The sequence below is a fragment of the Triturus cristatus genome, chromosome 10 (genome assembly GCF_964204655.1).
Source record: "Triturus cristatus chromosome 10, aTriCri1.1, whole genome shotgun sequence".
In the NCBI taxonomy this organism is placed as follows: Eukaryota; Metazoa; Chordata; class Amphibia; order Caudata; family Salamandridae; genus Triturus; species Triturus cristatus.
Genome location: NC_140593.1, coordinates 134,910,869 through 134,929,361, shown reverse-complemented (window position 1 = coordinate 134,929,361; position 18,493 = coordinate 134,910,869). Strand labels below are relative to the sequence as shown.

At 42.9% G+C, this 18,493-nt stretch overlaps 1 protein-coding gene across 1 annotated transcript in view; it reads left to right on the top strand.

The window, feature by feature from the left end:
* The window catches only part of LOC146789037 (collagen alpha-4(VI) chain-like), a 428,058-nt gene that overhangs the window by 399,437 nt on the left and 10,128 nt on the right, over positions 1 to 18,493 (top strand). Inside the window, exons 40-41 of the mRNA XM_085630646.1 lie at positions 3,799 to 3,962; positions 8,404 to 8,580. Coding sequence (XP_085486772.1) covers positions 3,799 to 3,962; positions 8,404 to 8,580 — 341 coding nt within the window. The remainder of the gene's footprint in view (positions 1 to 3,798; positions 3,963 to 8,403; positions 8,581 to 18,493) is intronic.

Here is an 18,493-nt window from a genome sequence, read left to right as displayed (position 1 = left end):
CCCCCAGTGTGCATCACGAAAAGACCTCCATGCGAAAGTTGGCCTATATTACTGACTTTCATGTGGCTCACAAAGATTCCCAGAACTACTCCCGTAAAAAGCAACAAAGCACTAGATTGTGTCATCGAAGGTACATGTTTTCCAATGACCTTAGGATAGCATTGCGCTGTAGCGTCTTCCAAATTCAAAGCAGCAATCCTGCAACAAACAATCACAACTGTAGAGTGTTTCTGGTGCCAGGCTTCTCCATGGAATAATAATGTATTCAGGGTAAAATCGGAAGTTTTATATGGGGCAAAAGAGTGCAAGATTATCATGGAAGAAACTAAGACGGAAGCTCCTGAAGGGTGGCCTGGCCTTACCAGATATTAATTGGTACCTAGTGTCATTCCAGTTTAAGGGCACTAGGATGTTATTACCAAATCCGACAGAAACTAAATGGGGCAGGCTTTTGGGGGAAATGGTATTAGCAGAGGGGGGCAATGGGCAAGGTGGGTTTTTGTATAAATTTGGAGCCCCTAGATTCTTCAAACGTGTACGCCTCAAAGTTTTAAAAACTGCTCTGTCAAATTGGTACAAAATGAGGCGAACTCTCGGTATTGGCTATTTTTCCCACTTTGCTTCGAAATGGGATTAACCAGGGACTCCAGAATGTCTGAAGGACAGCCTAGCGATTTCAATAAAGAAGGCTGGCCTGTGGAAATGGTCGGACTTGGTTGATTCAGAGGGGGTTTTACCATGGGAGCTGTTAGAGGTTAAGATTGGTCCCACCTTTTCAAGGTTTAAGTACCTCCAGTTAAGATCATGGTATGAGGCGGAAGTGAGTGAGATCAAAGGGAACTGGGACCTGGAGCAGTTATTTCAAGATCCGCAACCAAGGAAAAAAGAAATATCCCTTTGGTATGCAAATTTGCTCGAAGCAGAGGATAGTGAGATCCCGCCTCAAGCATCGGTGTGGAACCCTCTTCTCCAAGCCCACCTCTCGGAAGCCCAATGTGAATCCTCTCTTAAATTACTGTATAGATTTATAAAGCCTGCTAGCCTAAAGAAGAACCACTTTTTTGTGTTGAATAGGCTCTATTATACCCCGGACAGAATCGCTAGGTTTGCCCCGGTCCCACAATGCCCCAGATGCAAAAGTGATAAAGCTGACGATATTCATATGTTTTTTGAATGCACAGAATTGTGTCTATATTGGAAGAATGTGGGAGATATTTTGACAGCCATTTTTGGTATAGGAGTGGAAGTTGATGTCAACCTTGTGATTTTTGGTTCAAATGATCCTATAAGGGAAGTGCTATCGCAACTAGAAATGGGACTTTTACTATATCTCATCATTTTGGCTAGGGGGGAGGTCTGCCTAAGGTGGAAGGATCAGATGCCCCCAATAGAGAACATTGGGTAAAATCTGCTCTGAATATGGCATGTTTGGACCAGGTAGATAGGTCAGAAGTAGATGGAAACATCTGGTCTCCCCTTCTAGCTTGGGGAGGTAGTCTATAATTGCTTAACTGGTAGAATTATGGTGGTTGAATCCTGGTCCAATGATTACACCGATCCTCAATAACGTGAGGAAGCCCAAGGGGGGCAGAGACCTATGCAGTGAACCCTAAAGGGTGCCCAGATCCTTAGCTCCCCCCCCCCGAAAAATAAATAAATAATAATAATAATGTATTCAGAATCTAGCAGTGCAAAAGATATGCAAGTTGCCATATTACCATGTCATCCAACCTAGAATCAACCTCCACTTGCTCCCAATTAAGAAGGGGATTGATTATAAAACTCTGTCTGGTGCACTTATGAAAACTCCCCTCTATTTCAATGTTTCGCTCAACTCACTTCTGCATAGGGACTGATCTTGCCGAAATAGCAGGTCAAGTGCTCTGCCTATGTTGAAGAGAAAAGATACAGGCATTAAAATTGTAGTGGGAATGGCATTTTCATGAGTACCAGAGTATTCCTAGGGCACCTCAGAATGTATTTATTTATTTGCAGAGTTTTACATATCGCGAACACGACCTTACAGGGTGTCAGAGCGCTGTACATGAGGCAGTCAGATCATACATATAAGACAAGATGCAGGAGGGACAGAGCAGGGAGCAAAAACCACAAATAAATACAGATACAGTATATCAAAACAATTTGGAGGATCATGATCACTTGGAGTCTACAAATAAAAGAGGAGCCTGAATGACTGAGGAGGACTAGTGAAGGAATCTGTTCATCAAAGTCATTTTTACTTCCTTTTTAATGAAGGTAGAGGAGGGTTTTTTTTCCTGAATTCAGGCTGTAGTGCGGTCCATATTCTAGGAGCTAGACCAGAGAATGAGTGGTTGTTAAGTCTTCGTCTTTCTGAATTTATCTAGCTTCAGCAGTAGGGAGTTCAAGCTTCTCGAGGAGCGACTAATGCCGGAAAGTTAAAGTTTTGTGGCCAGGTAGCCAGGTGTGTTATGGTGAAGGGTCTTGTGTGTCATGCATGCTATCCTCAACTGGATTCTTGCTTCAAACGGGAGCCACTTTAGATGGTTGAGGTCAGGTGTGATGTGATTGAATGGTTGAATCTTCTGGATACAGCGATGAGCCTGACTCAGCCTGGTCACCCTGTTTTTCTGCGTGTTTGCAGTTTACATTGTATGTGCACTTTTTATATATATAACGGGAGTATGGAGTATGAGTGTGCCCTTGTTTTACAGTAGTCAGTGCATTAGTGCAAAATGACCACACAGTAGGACATGAGAGAGAATAGGCAACCTCTTGGCCACGATTTGTATTTTATCTTACCGTAAGGAATAATAATGAAAGCCTTCTTGTTCACCTTCAAGTAATTTTAATATGTCCTTAGGGTCCCTCACATGTAACAATGCTCTTACAAACAGTAAGATACATTTTCATTAAAAAATATCTCCATCAAGATGCCCTGGATTTGAGAGCCTTTGAGATAATTTGACCCTTCACTTGCCCAATGAAGAGCAAACCTGATGATGAAGAATTCCACACAAGTGGGGAGGGTTTCATGTCCTTAAAATATGAATCCCATAGCAATCTGGAAAAGAGAGCAACAAAAGGGAATTCCAAGATTTATTTAGGAATTCCTAAAAAACAGCTTGAGATTAACATGTAGTTATTAATAAATATTCGTAATATATTGATCGCTCCAAGATTTATCACCCTTGATTAATATCAAAGTGATTCATACCTATGAGGAAAACCCTTAGGAATTTCTGTGTGTCGATTTTGCAGATGGAGTGAGTTACCAAATTTTGCCTCAAATTTCTATCTCATTACACATATTCAACCCGAAATGTGTGCTAATTTCATAATCTATTTTTAAATAAGTAAAAATGTAAACAAGCTTTGTCAGCTGCTGCGGCATTGCCTTTCTAGACTCTGACATACCGCTTACAATTTTTTTTTAAAGTTGTGCCACCCAGCAGTAGCCTGAGAGTTGCAGTACTGTAACAATCTTGAACCAGTGCTTTAGAAGAAAAATGTAGTAAAGGGGAGATACAGGTTATACCTTGTTTCCTTGCAGTAGGTGATGTCACTGGCCATGATGTATGCAGAAAGCATTGAGGGGTGGTGAAGAATGGCAGGGATAGTTGGTTCCCAATTACTGTATATTATTTGGAGACACTGGGGCATTTTGCAGTCCTTTCTGGGGCAGTTCTCACTGACCTGCTCCAGGTGCATAATTTGTCCATGTAAATAACATAAGTAGGTCACTTAAGGCACAGGCTTTGAAATGTACAAACATAAAAATGAAATATAGCAGCAGTTTAACAACACTTTTTTTATCAGAGTTCCATATACAGAATATATTGAAGGATTTAAAGCCGCCGAGCCAACTAGCGATGCAGAAGTAGCCGCCACTTTGGAGCCCGAAGAGCAGGAGAATGAAGACCATGAAGACATTGAGGTGCCAGTGGAGAAAGCACGAGTAAAGGCCAGAGGAAGAGACTCGGGTAGGTACCAATTGTGCAATGGGTGGAATCTTTTTCGAAGTTAAACTTAAACCTTTGCGTTTTTGGCCACTTTTTGAGAAAGCTGATTTTTTGGGCGTAATCAACATTATGGGCTGAGATGCAGTTAGAGAAAGTGTCACTATAACTTCCTCATTGCCTGCTATGTGGGAGTACATACTAAAAGAATATAATTGTTTAACTTCAATATACTGAAGAAATCTAGCAATGTGTCCATTCTGTCATCAGTGTGCAGTTGAAGACCACCCTTTATAAAATTATACATTGGAACAAAGGATCCCAATCAAAATATTCTTTGGATGGTAGAGGAACACAGTTGTAAGGTTAAATAAAAACCCAAAGCTTGCAATTAATATACATATTGTATATGCACTGTCCAATAGTAATTATAATGCAATAAAATGTTAGTGCAGTGTAAACGATGCAGTTGTCAGTGGGGTTAATATTAGTGCAAACAATCTTTAGATTTAAAACACTTGGCCTCAACAAACAATAAGTGACTGATAAATTTCAGCGGTAAAACCAAGTCAACAATGCATATTTGCTGCTTTTATGTAGTCGACATTACCACCATGGGCGGCTATGTGATAAAGTCATCATCCGAACGGGACTATGATTTAGTTGCATGTGAAAGGTGTTATTCACTAGCAGGAAAATCCTTCAGGTGCTTGGAACCTTCATAGGCTATGATCAGAGGAAGGAGGCATGGGGGGGTTGCTGAAAGAAGCATGTTGTACCGCCCTTGCGGCTCACTACAAAAGTTGTGCAAGAGAAGACGAGTGTGACATGCAACTGTCGGCCATTGATCCAGTATATTACTTTATTAATCCAGGCTCCTCTTCAGTTTGGCTTGCTCTGTTTTATTATACAGCTGTTGTGAAATGACAACTGCCTGAGCAAGGGCTCGCCATACTCCAGGGATGATACAAGGAGTGATTACTTATGTTTTACAATGTGTCCTGGGCTCAGCATAGCCCTGTCATTGCTTAGTCACAGATAACATTGTAAGATTCTAATATTGTAAATTTCCTGAAAGTATACATATCCAATACCGTAAATATCACACATTAACTATCTCAATTGTTATCCACATACCGTTCTTACCTTAGCTTCAGTTCCTTTTTTGTGACCAGGAACTGTCTCTAATACTGAATTTAGTAAATTTAGAATTAAAACAATGAAACTGAAAATGTGTCCATTTATAGTGCATCAGGATATCTTTGATTCCAGCTGCAATGTAGCTTGCAAGACAGCGAGTTAGTGTGAAACCAGCACAGGTGGAGTAGTATAGGCTACCGTGAATGTACATCGAGGTTTGGAGTTATCTGTTAATATCTGTCACGGCTTGACTAGAAATCCTTCAACTTAAGGTTGCAGGACCTACCATCCAGCTTTGTCTGCTGGGTTGTGGCTTCTTCGGCTTTCTGTAGCACTTTTGAGAGGAAGAGTTTACGTTACTATCCAATTTCCAGTGGACATTCCTTCTAAATCATCTATATGCACATTTGGACTTTCCCCTTGATTTATTAAGTTCAATTTGACTAATTGTTGCTTCCTTTTTCTGAAAGTGATAAAAGCAGACAATGCTTTTATTTAAACCTCCCTGCACTCATGGGCCTTCACAACCAGGGGTAGATAGTGAGGAGAGAGGAAAATGGGCATTAACTCATGGCCGCAAGGGGTCAATACCCGTCGACCCCAATCTCAGCCCTTACATGTAGGCAAACAAGCCATCAATTGCAGTTGTTCTCAAAAGTTAAAACGGGCTAGTAGTTTATTTATTTTTATGAGGTTTTTATAAAGCTCAGACTAGACCAGAGAGAAGGCAATGTGGAGCTATGCAACAGAAACACCAGATTCCACAGGAAGGAAGAGGAGCCTCTGACCAATGTGCATTTTGGTAAAACACAGTCTGTAAGAATGGGAGGAAAGACATACACCACTTAGAGAATTGAAGGAATTGCGATCAAATGAACAATGTCAACAGAGATTAGGAAAACATGGCGTGTAACAATATGCTGATAGGATAAAGAGGGTAGACTCGGCATAGTGGTGAAGGCTGGATTGGCAGATTGAAGAGAAATAGAGATTTAACACAGAGGTAGGAGAAACAAATGAATAAAATCACAAATCTGTCAGTGCAGTGTGAGGGGGTGCTTAGGAGATCTGGAGATGGTCAGAAGGTGGTCTTTCACTATGTGCTTAGTAAGGACACTAGTCTTATGTGTGTAGGTAGAGAATTCCAAACATTTTGGAGCGGTCACTGAGAAGGCTCCGGCATATGTGAGCTTTCTCTGGAACCAGGGGATTGTTAACCTGAGATTTCATTTGCTTATACATTTCTGAGAGCCAGCAGAGGACGTCAGTCTTTTGGCAGGGTATGCTGGCACACTAAGTAGACAGATTTATAAGTCAGCCATGCCATTTTGAAGAAGCTTCTTACATCTCCAGTGGGCCATTTAATGCAAGCGAGCAGTTGGGTGATAAGGGGAAATTCACAATTTTTCATGGACAAGCGTACCGCTGCATGCAGGACTGCGGTAAGGGTTACTGTCAATATTTCTCCTAAACCATGATATTCAAACTGACTCATCTTATTTGTTTTGACTTGAAAAACCAAAAAGTATATACACAAGAACAAAAAACATCTAAGGCTTCATTGAGGAGAAGCTTGATTGTATCTAAGATTTGATTCTGAAGTAAAAACATGAACCAATCAAGCAAAATGTGAAATTTCTGGATCATTTGAAAATGTACTAAAAAATATCATAAAAGAGGGTGCTGCACCCTTCAACATTATTACTTGCATTAACGAGCTCCTGATAACATGTATAGTGGTAAAAGAAACACAATTTACAACACCACTATAGAACACAGTCTCCAACCTGTCTAGTGCAAGCTACAGTTATGATCCATCACTTTTCTCTTATCAGGAATTCGTTTAGCGATCTGCACCCATAGGCTGTTACTTGTATTAATATTACTTTCCTGCTTATTTATTTATGTCATTTATGTTGTAACATGTTGTTGTATTCTGTAAGGTTCATTTTTATTGATCTCATTTCAATGACTCACTATGATCAAAATGTGTCGGGCTCCATTGTCAACTTGACCATTACAGAGCGTACGTAATGTTTGTATGGGACGGTCACAGATGAATTTTTGTATCTTATTTACATACATGGAACAATATATTTTCACCTACATGTACTTTTGTTTGCTTTTGTCTTTACTGTTCTGCTATAAAATTCAATAACGTTTTTTGAAATCTAAGAGAGATTTCTGCAAGTTGTTACAAATTTGTTAAAGTCACAGAAATAGTCCATTGCTCAAATTATGTAAACAAATTCCCACAGAAATGATAACCATAAAAACGTCTGGTCTGGGAATGCCTGTTGTGCCCATCACATGCAAAACTATACTGACATCTACTAAATGAGTGGTACAACAGTACTGGTTCAAATTAATTTCCCACGCCCATAGACCACTCTTTGATGTCAGAACCCCAAAATATTTAGGTCTAATGGAATGCCAATGAATTTACTGAAGAATGCTTTAGTAGTCTGGACTTTCATATTGTTGCCAATATTGTCTTCAATAGCTTGCTGGTGTTAAATGTGAACCGGCTCTGTCTTAAGGGGGGCGGGGGAGGGGGGGGGGGAGTCCTCACACCCACATGAAACTGAGGGATTCCTTTGCCTTTACGCCCATGCCATATTACAGGCATGGGCAAGGAAGGGCACAGAGGCAAAGAGATGGACAGGAGGCCTACAGACTGTGCCCCACATATATGTAGAGCTCAGCCACTGTGACAACCAAAGTAATCCCTTACAGGCAGGTGCTGTCATTCACTGCTCCTGCCTATAAGGGTTCCCTGTCTCGCTTTAAATGTGAGGGCGGGTCTGTCACCTCAGTGAAAAGCAGACTGGCTTGAAACAGCCAGTCCCCTGTTCACATAATGTGTGGTCCAGTGACGTAATGAAACTCCTGGGGACCCCCTGCTATGTGCATGGAGGCGGACCCCCATGCTCAGGACCCGGTCAGGAGCTCGCAGCTGCCGCCCGTGCACAGTGCCCCTGGAGCTCGCCCCCCGCGCATCGCAGGGCTGTTGTTACGCCACTGGCATGGTACCCTGTGCTGGCGCCAGTTTGTGACTGCAGTAGCCACAGCACATTTAACTCTAATAGGGCTCAAAGTCCTGGTTTGCGCTCAGTTAATTGAGCACCGAGGCAGAGTGGGACAGTGTGCTCTATTTGTAATACAGTCCCAGAGTCAATATTATTTTAGGTCGATGTGTAAATCTTGATATTCTGGTAGCGCCCCAGCCCATCGATATGATCTCAGAGAAGCACTATTGAACACATCACAGTAGAGTTGAAGTCCCTCAGGACAGCACATGATCTAATCCCTGTGTCGGTTTTAGTTGCAGGTCATTGTCTCTTGGATGTGCAGCAGGGCACGGGTTGCAGGGACTACCAGCGCATGTGGTATTACATCCCGGCGGTTGATGCATGCTCCCAGTTCTGGTATGGAGGCTGCGATGGGAATGCAAACAGATTCAGCACTGAAAGAGAATGCCTGGAGGCCTGCTCATCTAAACGTGAGTGCTCCAGCTCCATCTTTTAGTAGCAAGCTGTGTATGAATGCTTAGAGAAGAGAATCTCAGAATCATTGTAATAACTTTGACCAGGTAGAGCAGAATGGCAAGCTGGACATAATGAAAATACCACATAAATAATAGTAACTGTGTCTGTATAATATTTGCACTCAAAGTGCCATAAATAGTAGGGGGTACCATCGCCTAATTCAATGGCCCTCCATTTACCAACTAAAGAATGATGGGAGCCTGGCTTGCCTGCTTCTCCTATCAGGGGGCCATATCTGCACCTCTTTAATGGAGCCATGCACCTGTTTGTCAGGAAATCATACTTTCTACAGTGCATACCGTTTATGCGTAAGGCCATTAACCCGGACATCACAGTCTTCATCACGTTGGTCAGCTCACTGAGTGCATGCACTGTAGACGATGAGATTTCTTCAGAAACTGGCTCACCTCTCCATTCTGGGTCCCTGTCCACATGCAGAAGACGTTTATGATACAGGCACTGATGTCAGTGGGGAGTGTTATATTCACTGAGGTATCTTGTGGCAACAATGGTCAAAGAGGGAGCAGAGCACGGCTTTGCCTTCCCTGCAGTCCTGTGGATCATACCATAGATCAGTCTTCTGGTGAGATGACTTACTTTGTGAAACTACAAAAAGTGTTTGTACTTATTCAAAAAAACTTTTTAAAGACTGACATGAAGTAGGTGTATGGCATTGTATTGTTGATGTATACAATGGTGAATTTCATTTAAAAACAAGCTCATAACTCACTCTATTGTACTGGGCATTCAAAGGTAAATGTATGGTATTCACATACTATTCGTTCGTACACTTATTCCTAACATTGTATGTGCAGAGAATTCACCGTGCATAAATTATTCAATGTTGAAATATTTGTTTAACTTTCTTTCTCACACTTTTTGGAGTACTTACACATTTATGATTCAGTTGTGAGCTTAGAAATGCAGATACGTGTGTGAAATAAACTGCGAATGTTTGTGAATACCCGGAAAGTTATGAGTGTATTGATGTTCACCTTATTTGCTTTGCCTTTCCCATGCTTCACCCAAATCCCTGGTGGAAACCCACAACTACTTATCTAGAAGTCACCCATGAGTGCAGAAACACATGCATACTCTGTGGGACTTCTGCACTCATATGTTACTTCTGCGTAAGCAATACATGGATGATCCATGTTTTGCAAATAAGGTTTACATTTTGCATGCACTGTTTACAACTTTTTCTAGAGAAAATCACCCTTATGGTAGAATTTTTTTTTGTAATTAAGTCCAGAATTTGTGCAAATATCCCATGCCCAAGCACTAGCTCCGGCAATGACCTTACCGTTATCAGTAAATTACACACAAGAACCCTCCTTGCAAGAATGCCATAAAATACTTAGATGAATATTCACACTTGCCCACTCCTGTATCCAAAGACCATAAGGAAAACATTTATTTAGAATACCCAGAAGGGGAAAGAGGGAACAGCTGATGCAAGATGTCATCGGATCTTCTATTCCGGAAGACTACGTATTAACAGTCTTTGGGCCATATGTATCAATGTTAGGTTTTGAGATTCTCAAATAGCGAATTTTTGAGAATCGCTATTTGAGAATCGCAAAACGCTATGTATGTAGGATTTGCAATACATTTTGCGAATCCTACATATTCCTTGATTGCGACTCGCGAATTGCAATTCGCAATTAAGGAATACCTCCCGATTCATTCCTATGGGCCTAGAGGCCCATAGGAATCAATGGGAAGACATTCTCAATTTGCGATTCTCAATTAGAGAATCACAAATTGAGAATGCAATTTCAAGTGTGCCAGGGTGTCAAAAGGACACCCTGTTGCACCCCTGAAATGAGCATGGGTGCACATGTGGCGTACATACATGCCCTAAGGGCATGTGTGTGCGCCACATGCCACTTTGAAAAATGCAAAAATGTGCATTTTTGAAAGAAATCGCAAATTACCACCAACCTGTAGTTGGTGGTAATTTGTGATTCCTTATGCCATATTTGCACAACTTGGGTGCCTTATACATTCCATTAAAGGATTCGCAAAATGCGATTCCTTAAATGTATTTGCAAAATAAGGAATCGCAAATTTTGCGATTCCTTATTTTGCAAGGCAGTTTTTCTTTTATACATACCATTAAGCCTAATTGCGATCGCAAACACCAAAATCCTGCGAATTTCGGCGTTTGCGATCGCAATTTTGAATGATACATATGGCCCTTTATTCTGTTGAACCTTCACTGAAAAAAGAGGAAGGGAACAAGATACAAATCCTCCATTATATAATAAATTGTACCTTCTATTTCTGCATACTGCTACACCTGAACATTCACCCACTCTCTTTCAGCTATTCTTTATATATTAGAGTGATCAGTTAATTAAAAGAGGACAGTAATTAATAGTAGGAGAATAGTTTCTTAGGTTTAACTTGGTGTTTAACTATGTATTGTGTGAAATATCACTCTCCCTTACACTAGTTAACGATCAAAAAGACAATAATAGAGAATTATCTTTCTTCATAGATCCACTGTGCCAATCTTGGAGTTCCATAACTCTCCTAAACAAGTTACCTAAGCAAATGTTAGCACTCCTGAACGTTTACAGCAAACCACGTTTACAAAAGTAGCCAACACCAATGTCTGTGCCCAAAATTCAGCTGTTTGCAAATGTCTCTGAATAAACATACAAAACAATAGCAATACATATTATCTGGAAGGAGAAATCCTCAAAGGACCAGTCACGCCAACCAGCCTCTTCAACCAATCTTCAGAAGCCAAAGTAATCTGGAAGAGAATAATCCAAAGAACTGCAACTCCAAGGAAACAGTTTGGAAGCATCTTCTGCATCAGAAGATGCGTTATACACACAAGCTCATGAAGGCCTCCACCCTTGGAGACATTGCAGGGTATAACTTCCAGAACCTTGGGGTTTCCTTTACTTTCTTTTAGTTGTGTCTGCGTTCATATCGGCGCCATTTGAAATCTGTATAAAAAACGCATGTCACACTACCAGTATTTGTTAAGAAGTGTAAGGTAAAGATTCTAAATGTTCTTTACATTTCACACTCCAGGATTACACCTTGTTGACCATTCTCTCATGTTCTGAAGTACCACCATTTTTGTAATTATGACGCTTACCGTATGATGATCAAATACATTAGCACCAAAGTCATTTTTGCATCAATATCACTCTAATGAAATGCAAGTTATGTATTTAAACAACACCCAAACAATAATAAATTCAGGAAAAAAGCCAATAATGTTCTCAACCTAATTTACTGAAAATGTGAGAAATATAATAAACAAAATGACACAAAAGGGGCAACATTAGAAAAAGAGAACCAGATAGGAATTTTTACCATTTCAAGACATAAAGTGGCAATAAAACACAAAGTGTCTGTGTAAGTCAATGGTTTTGGTTTGTCTGAGACCTTGGAAAGATTTTGGATGACCGCAATGGAGTTGGCACGTGTAAGCCTAGTGGGTCATACCTGTCTAAAAGTTTCCCTTCACACTTAGTAATTTTTATGGAGACCAAACTACCCAGCAGTGTGTCCAACAAGAGTCCCTGTAAGTAAGATATGCAGCTTTCAGTTTTGGCACCAAACATGCAGGTGGCAAATAATTTAGCTGCTGAAGTCGTTTTGCCGCTGGGATACCTTTGCTGCCTATTCCAGTCCTATATTTTCTTTTGGACATAGTCACTTTTTTAGATCTCCTTATTCTTCTGGGAGACGATGCTGAACGCTGGAGCCAGGCAGGGCTGCACAAGTCCAGGTTCCTTCACCACAACGTTCTGCAGAAGCATTTTTTTTTTTGTAGCAAAAGCTCAGACCAGGACAAAACTGAAGATCTTGCTGGGGGCAGGGCTCTACGAGGCTAGATACTTTTACCACAAGGTTCAGCAGAAGTGTTTTTTTTGTAGCGAAAAACTCAGACCAGAACAAAAGTGAAAATCTTGCTGGTTGAGGCTACACCATGTCTGGGTAACCTACGCACATTGCGATGTTCCTCAGGAGGTTCAATAATAATTAAGGGGCTCATTTTGAGCTTGGCAGAAGCAGGACATTTACCAGAAAGTGGGAGATGTTCCGTCCACTCTATGTAGAGTGCACAAAGGCGCTTTACACTTTCTGACTGCCATCGGCCAAACTCTAAATAAGGGTTTAAGTTCCTCCTTTTTACAGATGCTGGAAAACTTCTTTCTGGTCACTCCTAAAGCTTCCAACCAGCTGGAGGAGGCTTTTTCCATGTCCGAGTTTAGCAGTGGGAGACAAGCTGAACCACTCTCTTTAGCAGGACTTTAGAAAGGTCCAATCCAGTCCACTTCCAACTGGTCAGCTGCTTCTTCTACAGAGGGGAGTACTTTTTCAGCCTTTCCTGTCACTGACACTACGCGAGCCCAGTTGACCTGACCATAAAGAGCTCTTCGAGCGCAAGTAAAACAGGTCTAGGTCTCAGTCCTGTTCCAGGCAGACAACAGACAACAAGCAGATGTACTTTAATCATCTCTCCAAGTTCATTTGTGTTTTGATGAGTTGGAAGTGGGAAGCCTTCCTTATAGGGGTACTGGCAAGTGATAGGCGACAACTTCTCACCCAATGCATTGCAAATGTTGATGATCGCAATAGCCTTCATGTTTAGCACTACGTATTGTTTTCTGATAAAATATCTCAGGAAACAGGTCTCTTGTGTCAGTGTGCTGAGTACTCCATTACTCCATTCTCTCTGATTTAGATAAAGGAGCTCCCCCGGAAATCTAACTTTGGTTAGTTCTAAAGCCAAGTTCCCTCCTACTGTGTAAAGGCACCCCTAAAATTATAGTAGTGTACTATAAACATAATATTCTTGATATTTACTGCCACTTCTTTGTGAAGGTCACCTGCTACCCTTGTTTAGTCCTCTATTCACCTTCCAAGTTAGGGGGCAGTGGCAATTCCACCAAACCTTACTGGCAACAGCCCCAGGTCGATTTGCTTCTCCTAAGAAGGGCCTCATCAAAGGGATGATTACTGCCACTGGAGGGAACAGAGCTTGCCAGAACAGAATTAGGCTCTTAGGAAGGGAAAACATGTTTTTATAAAATCATGTTTTCTGAATATTTAACAAAAATATATGTTCCCCACTGAATTCAATTTTCAACAAATATTCCACTGTGTAAAGAGGAATACTGTAGCATTTTGTTAGCCTAACTTATGGAAATAATTAGTTTTACTCACAAGCAGGGTTTTTACCATAGCTTACCTTAGCCTATGCAATTAAACCAGCTTATATTTATTTATTTATTTATTTTGTCAATTTATAGGGCGCAACAGCTACCCAAGAAGGGTTTCCCGGCGCCTAGACACAGCTAGAAAGAGAGACAGAAACGGAGGGAGATTTTAAGGTGTTTATTGTTCGTACAGCCAGGTCTTTACAAGCTTTCTAAAACTATAATAGTTATCTTCCTTCCGAATGCCTGGTGGAAGCGTGTTCCACAGGGAGGGTCCAAGGTAGGCAAAAGATCTGCCCCCTGATCTTGCACGTTTAAACCTTGGTATACAGAAGCATGCTGCTGTCTGGGACCGGAGGTTTCTCTTTGGCGTGTAGAGGCAAGCAAGGGATTGGAGGTATTTTGGGGCTCCTCCTGTTTTTATTTTGAACATGTAGTTCAAGGCCTTGAAACGAACTCTGTTCTCTATCCTGAGCCAATGAAGGTCCCGGCGGTGGTTCGAGACTCCAGCGTTCCTAGGAATCTTACACAGGAGTCTGACCGCAGCGTTTTGCGCAACTTGTAGTCGTCCAATGACAGATTTATTAGCGCCTAAATATAGGATGTTGCCGTAGTCAAGCCTTGATGTAATAAGGGCATTGACTACGGTCTTCTGTGTTGACATAGGCAACATCCACAAGATTTTCCTCAACCATCTAGCTATGGTGAGACACAATCCAGTAACTTTACTGGCCTGCTTGTCCATGGATAAGGCGTTGTCTAATACAAAGCCCAGATTTCGAGCATGGGACACCGGGGTAGGAAGGATGCCCATCTGTTCTGGCCAATGCGCGGGGTTCCAGAGATCTTTGTCTTTTCCCAAGATCAGAATTTCCGTCTTGTCGCCGTTCAGTTTTAACTGGTTTGCTGTCATCCAGTTCAATATTTTTAGTAATCCTTCCTTGAGTAACGACGGGGAGTGGGGACAAGAATTCGACAGGGAAAAAATGATTTGGGTGTCATCGGCGTAGTTCATGAGCGTTAGCCCTAGCTTTCCAACAAGTTCTACCAGTGGTTTGAGATAGATATTAAAAAACAGAGGGCTCAAGATGGACCCCTGCGGCACTCCATGATCTGCAGGTAAGGTGTCTGACTCGGCCTGTGCTGATGTGATCTGAAAGGTTCTGTTTGCCAGGAAGGATTTAATCCACTCCAGAGCCTTTCCTCTTATGCCATTTGTGTGTAGTTCTCTAATGAGCGTTTCGTGGGAGATGGTATCGAACGCCGCACTTAGATCCAATAGCACGAGTGCTACCGTCTGGCCTTGGTCAAGAAGTTTTCTGATATTTTCAGTGACACCTAACAGGGCGGTCTCCGTCGAGAAACCAGCCCTGAAACCAGATTGCGAAGGATGGAGTAAGGAATTTTCCTCTGCAAAAATGGCTAACGTGGAGTGCACGTGTCTCTCGAGGCACTTTGAAAAAGCAGGAAGCAGAGATATAGGCCTATAGTTGGCCAGTATTTCAGGGTTAGCATTTGGTTTTTTCAAGAGGGGTGTCACCATAGCGTGCTTCCATAAGGCCGGGACAGTGGCGAGGTCGAGGGACAAGTTTAGGAGGTTGGCTATGATATTCAAGGACTGGTCATCCAGTTTTTTTATAATATTAATAGGGATGGGGTCCCTAGGAGAGCCAGATTTAACTGATTTTAGGATTCCTTTGAGATTCTCTAATGAGAGACTTGGCCAGGATTCCAGCAGGTTTCCGCCTAAAGCAGTGGATTGAGGCAGGATAGAGTTAGATGGAGGGGGTGGATCAACGTCAGATATTTTAGTATTGATGTCTGAGATAATTTTATCAATTTTCTCTGTAAAGAAGCAAGCTAACGCCTGACAATGTTGAGCGCTTAGGGGGGGAGCGGCGGCTGTAGTATGTGCGCCCGCCAATTCCTTAACTTTAGAAAAAAGAGTTTTAGGCATGTTAGTTGCTTCGGTAATTGTTTTTAGGACGAAGGCAGCTCTTGCCTTTGTACACGCCGCATGATAGTGGTTTCTGGCTTCATGATAGCATTTTTTGGCATTAGGGTCGTACTTTTTACGCCATTGACGTTCTAATGCTTTGCATTTTGATTTTTCGGATTTAAGGCTGTCGTTAAACCATGGGGCCGGGGGACGATGCCTACTCCCTTTGGTGTGAATAGAAGGTAGGCAGCTATTTGCTGCATTTGTGAGCCAATTTTGGGTCTCCATTGCTACGTGGTCGATGTTGGAGTTAGGGCTAGGAGGGTTTTGTTTGAGTGCCGCATTTAAAGCATCGATGTCGACTGACTTCCAGTTCCTTCTATTAGTGGCAATAGTGTTTTGTTTCACACTAGGGGAGGGTGGAGGAGAAATGCTAAAGCTGATGAGATGATGGTCGGACCAGCCAGAAGGTACGGTGGCGATGTGCGTGAGTTCACTGACATTAGATATTATGGGGTCCAACAGATGGCCAGCTATATGAGTAGGGCTGGAATTAATAATAGATAAGTTCAGTGCAGCTAGATCTTCCAGAAAATTATAGCATGAGGGGATGGTGGGATCTTCCAGGTGTAAATTAAGATCACCCAGCAGAGAGAAATTGCTAGATGACATATAGTAGGGGGTAATAAGATTTGCAAAGTTAGATACCCATTGAGAGGGGTTTCCTGGTGGACGATAGATCAGAAGGCCTGACATTGTGAAATTGGGGTTCAAGGTAATTTTAAAAAGACCCGCTTCACAATCTGGAATTTGTACAGATTCCAAAGTACATTTGAAATCCCTATTAAAAATGATGGCTATCCCGCCCCCTACCTGTTTTTCCCTGTCAAGTCTGACAATGGCATAGTTGTCAGGGAGGGCAATGGCAATATCTGGGCCAGCGCTGTCATGTAGCCATGTCTCGGTTAGGAAGACGGCGCTAGGACATTCTTCAGTGAGGAGATTAAAAATTTCATGCTTATGCTTGGGCAGTGATCTACAATTTGTACTGTAAAATACGTATGTTGGCTGTACATTTTTACGTAAAATTTTACATTTCCTGTGTCTCCTAGGTGGGTCGGAGTAGGGTTGAAGAACGTCAATGGATAGTTTACACTCGGAGCAAACATGGGTTCCGACTTTGTGAAGGTTGTACAGAGAGCAGTTCGGCTTATGGGTAGGGCGCAGCGCTCTCAAAGCGGTAGAAGTTCTTACCAATCTGGGAGGTGCAGTGGGAGAGTGAGCCTCGGCCTCGTGCCCCGTCCTGACACGGACGGGCACAGACGGGCTAGTCTTTGGCGTGTCTTCGGCGTGCTGATGGTGTGCCCGCTGCGCTCGACCGCTGCGCTGTCGAGTAGTGAGCATGATAAGAGGGGATAGAGGAGTGGGCGTGGCTACGTGGGTGGGCGTGGCCCCGAGTCACGTGGGTGCAGTGACGCTGACAAGGGATTTTGGACTTCCCCCTCGGCGTAATTACTGCAAAACGAGCCAAGCCGCTGACTCAAAGTAAGTGTTTAAGTCTTTTAAAAACACAAGAACACAGTGCAATTTAAAAAGATTTACAAAAACACACAAGTCTAGCAGCACTAACATACACCCCGGCTTCCGCCTCAGGGTGCTACGCTGGTCAACACCGGCTAAGGGCGAGCACGGCGCTTATCTGCTTCCTGGAGTGGGCGTGGCTACGTGGGTGGGCGTGGCCCCGAGTCACGTGGGTGCAGTGACGCTGACAAGGGATTTTGGACTTCCCCCTCGGCGCAATTACTGCAAAACGAGCCAAGCCGCTGACTCAAAGTAAGTGTTTAAGTCTTTTAAAAACACAAGAACACAGTGCAATTTAAAAAGATTTACAAAAACACACAAGTCTAGCAGCACTAACATACACCCCGGCTTCCGCCTCAGGGTGCTACGCTGGTCAACACCGGCTAAGGGCGAGCACGGCGCTTATCTGCTTCCTGGAGTGGGCGTGGCTACGTGGGTGGGCGTGGCCCCGAGTCACGTGGGTGCAGTGACGCTGACAAGGGATTTTGGACTTCCCCCTCGGCGCAATTACTGCAAAACGAGCCAAGCCGCTGACTCAAAGTAAGTGTTTAAGTCTTTTAAAAACACAAGAACACAGTGCAATTTAAAAAGATTTACAAAAACACACAAGTCTAGCAGCACTAACATACACCCCGGCTTCCGCCTCAGGGTGCTACGCTGGTCAACACCGGCTAAGGGCGAGCACGGCGCTTATCTGCTTCCTGGAGTGGGCGTGGCTACGTGGGTGGGCGTGGCCCCGAGTCACGTGGGTGCAGTGACGCTGACAAGGGATTTTGGACTTCCCCCTCGGCGCAATTACTGCAAAACGAGCCAAGCCGCTGACTCAAAGTAAGTGTTTAAGTCTTTTAAAAACACAAGAACACAGTGCAATTTAAAAAGATTTACAAAAACACACAAGTCTAGCAGCACTAACATACACCCCGGCTTCCGCCTCAGGGTGCTACGCTGGTCAACACCGGCTAAGGGCGAGCACGGCGCTTATCTGCTTCCTGGAGTGGGCGTGGCTACGTGGGTGGGCGTGGCCCCGAGTCACGTGGGTGCAGTGACGCTGACAAGGGATTTTGGACTTCCCCCTCGGCGCAATTACTGCAAAACGAGCCAAGCCGCTGACTCAAAGTAAGTGTTTAAGTCTTTTAAAAACACAAGAACACAGTG